We start from the raw sequence: 1155 nt of genomic DNA, 5'->3' as shown, positions 1-1155 counted from the left end.
GATAATTTAGTCTTTTTATTTAAAAAAATTAATAAAATGCATATTATAGAATTTACCACTCAACTAAAGCTTCATTTTAGTATATTTATACATTTCAAATTTTATTATGCATACTTTATTACCTCCATCAATTGTATATATTTATATTATTTATTAAGTGTTTTATTGAGTTGGTGTCACCCTCAACTGGGTTACCAACTCAATTAGAAAAATACGAAAATATCCTTTTATAATTAAAATAAGTTATATTATTCTAGGATAATTTACTCTTTTTATTTAAATATCCTATTTGAATCGTTCCTTTTCTATTCATATCAGCATTTCGTATAGAGGTTTTTATGTTAGCAATAGTGTCCTTACCCATGGTAAACTAAAATTTTTGTTGCTCCCGAATTTTGATATAACCAACATGTTCTTTTTTTTTTTTACTTAGTAAAGGTATATACGTGAGACACAATCTACTAATTAATCCATGCCATTTAAATACTCTAAATACTATAACTATACTTGGGTCTCGTCTTACAATACCTCGAGAGCTAATGAAACTATTTTAGCGAAATTTAACTGTCTCAATTCTCAGGCAATTGCACCAAAAATTTGAGTTCCTTTTGGATTTCCTTCTTGATCAATGACAACAGCAACATTGTCATCATATCGTATTATCATCCCATTGTCATGTTTGAGTTCTTTATGAGTACGTACAATTATAGCTATGATCACTTCTGATCTTTCTAGAGGTGTATTTAGTACTATTTCCTTGATCACAGCAACAATAATGTCACAAATATGAGCATATCGGCGATTACTAGCTCCTATGATTCGAATACACACCAATTCTCGAGCCCCGCTGTTATCTGCTACATTCAAATGGGTTTGAGGTTGAATCATTTTTTTAAATCTCTTTTTTCAATTTAACAAAGGACGAAGAAAAAAGAAATATTGTTTGTAAAAAAAAAAAAGAGGAAACTTGCAATTGTTTTTTTATTCCCAAGACAAGACTTATTTCCTTTGGTTCTATATTCCTACCTTGAAATAATGAATTGAGTTTTTATAGGCATTTTTTACGCCGCTATTGAAATAGCCTTTCTGGCTACTCCGCTCATTTCATAAAATATTTTGCCCGATTTAACAATAGATGCCTAATACTCGGGAGAT

The 1155-nt window shown here is 29.5% G+C and overlaps 1 protein-coding gene across 1 annotated transcript; it reads right to left on the bottom strand.

Moving 5' to 3' along the window:
• Positions 1–576: 576 nt before the first annotated feature.
• On the bottom strand, positions 577–888 carry LOC121217150 (50S ribosomal protein L14, chloroplastic). The gene has a single exon (XM_041092699.1). It carries the CDS (start codon positions 886–888, stop codon positions 577–579), a length of 312 nt encoding a protein of 103 aa, XP_040948633.1.
• Positions 889–1155: the final 267 nt, after the last annotated feature.

This window comes from Gossypium hirsutum, chromosome D05, assembly GCF_007990345.1.
Source record: "Gossypium hirsutum isolate 1008001.06 chromosome D05, Gossypium_hirsutum_v2.1, whole genome shotgun sequence".
In the NCBI taxonomy this organism is placed as follows: Eukaryota; Viridiplantae; Streptophyta; class Magnoliopsida; order Malvales; family Malvaceae; genus Gossypium; species Gossypium hirsutum.
This window is presented reverse-complemented; position numbering and strand designations above follow the sequence as displayed.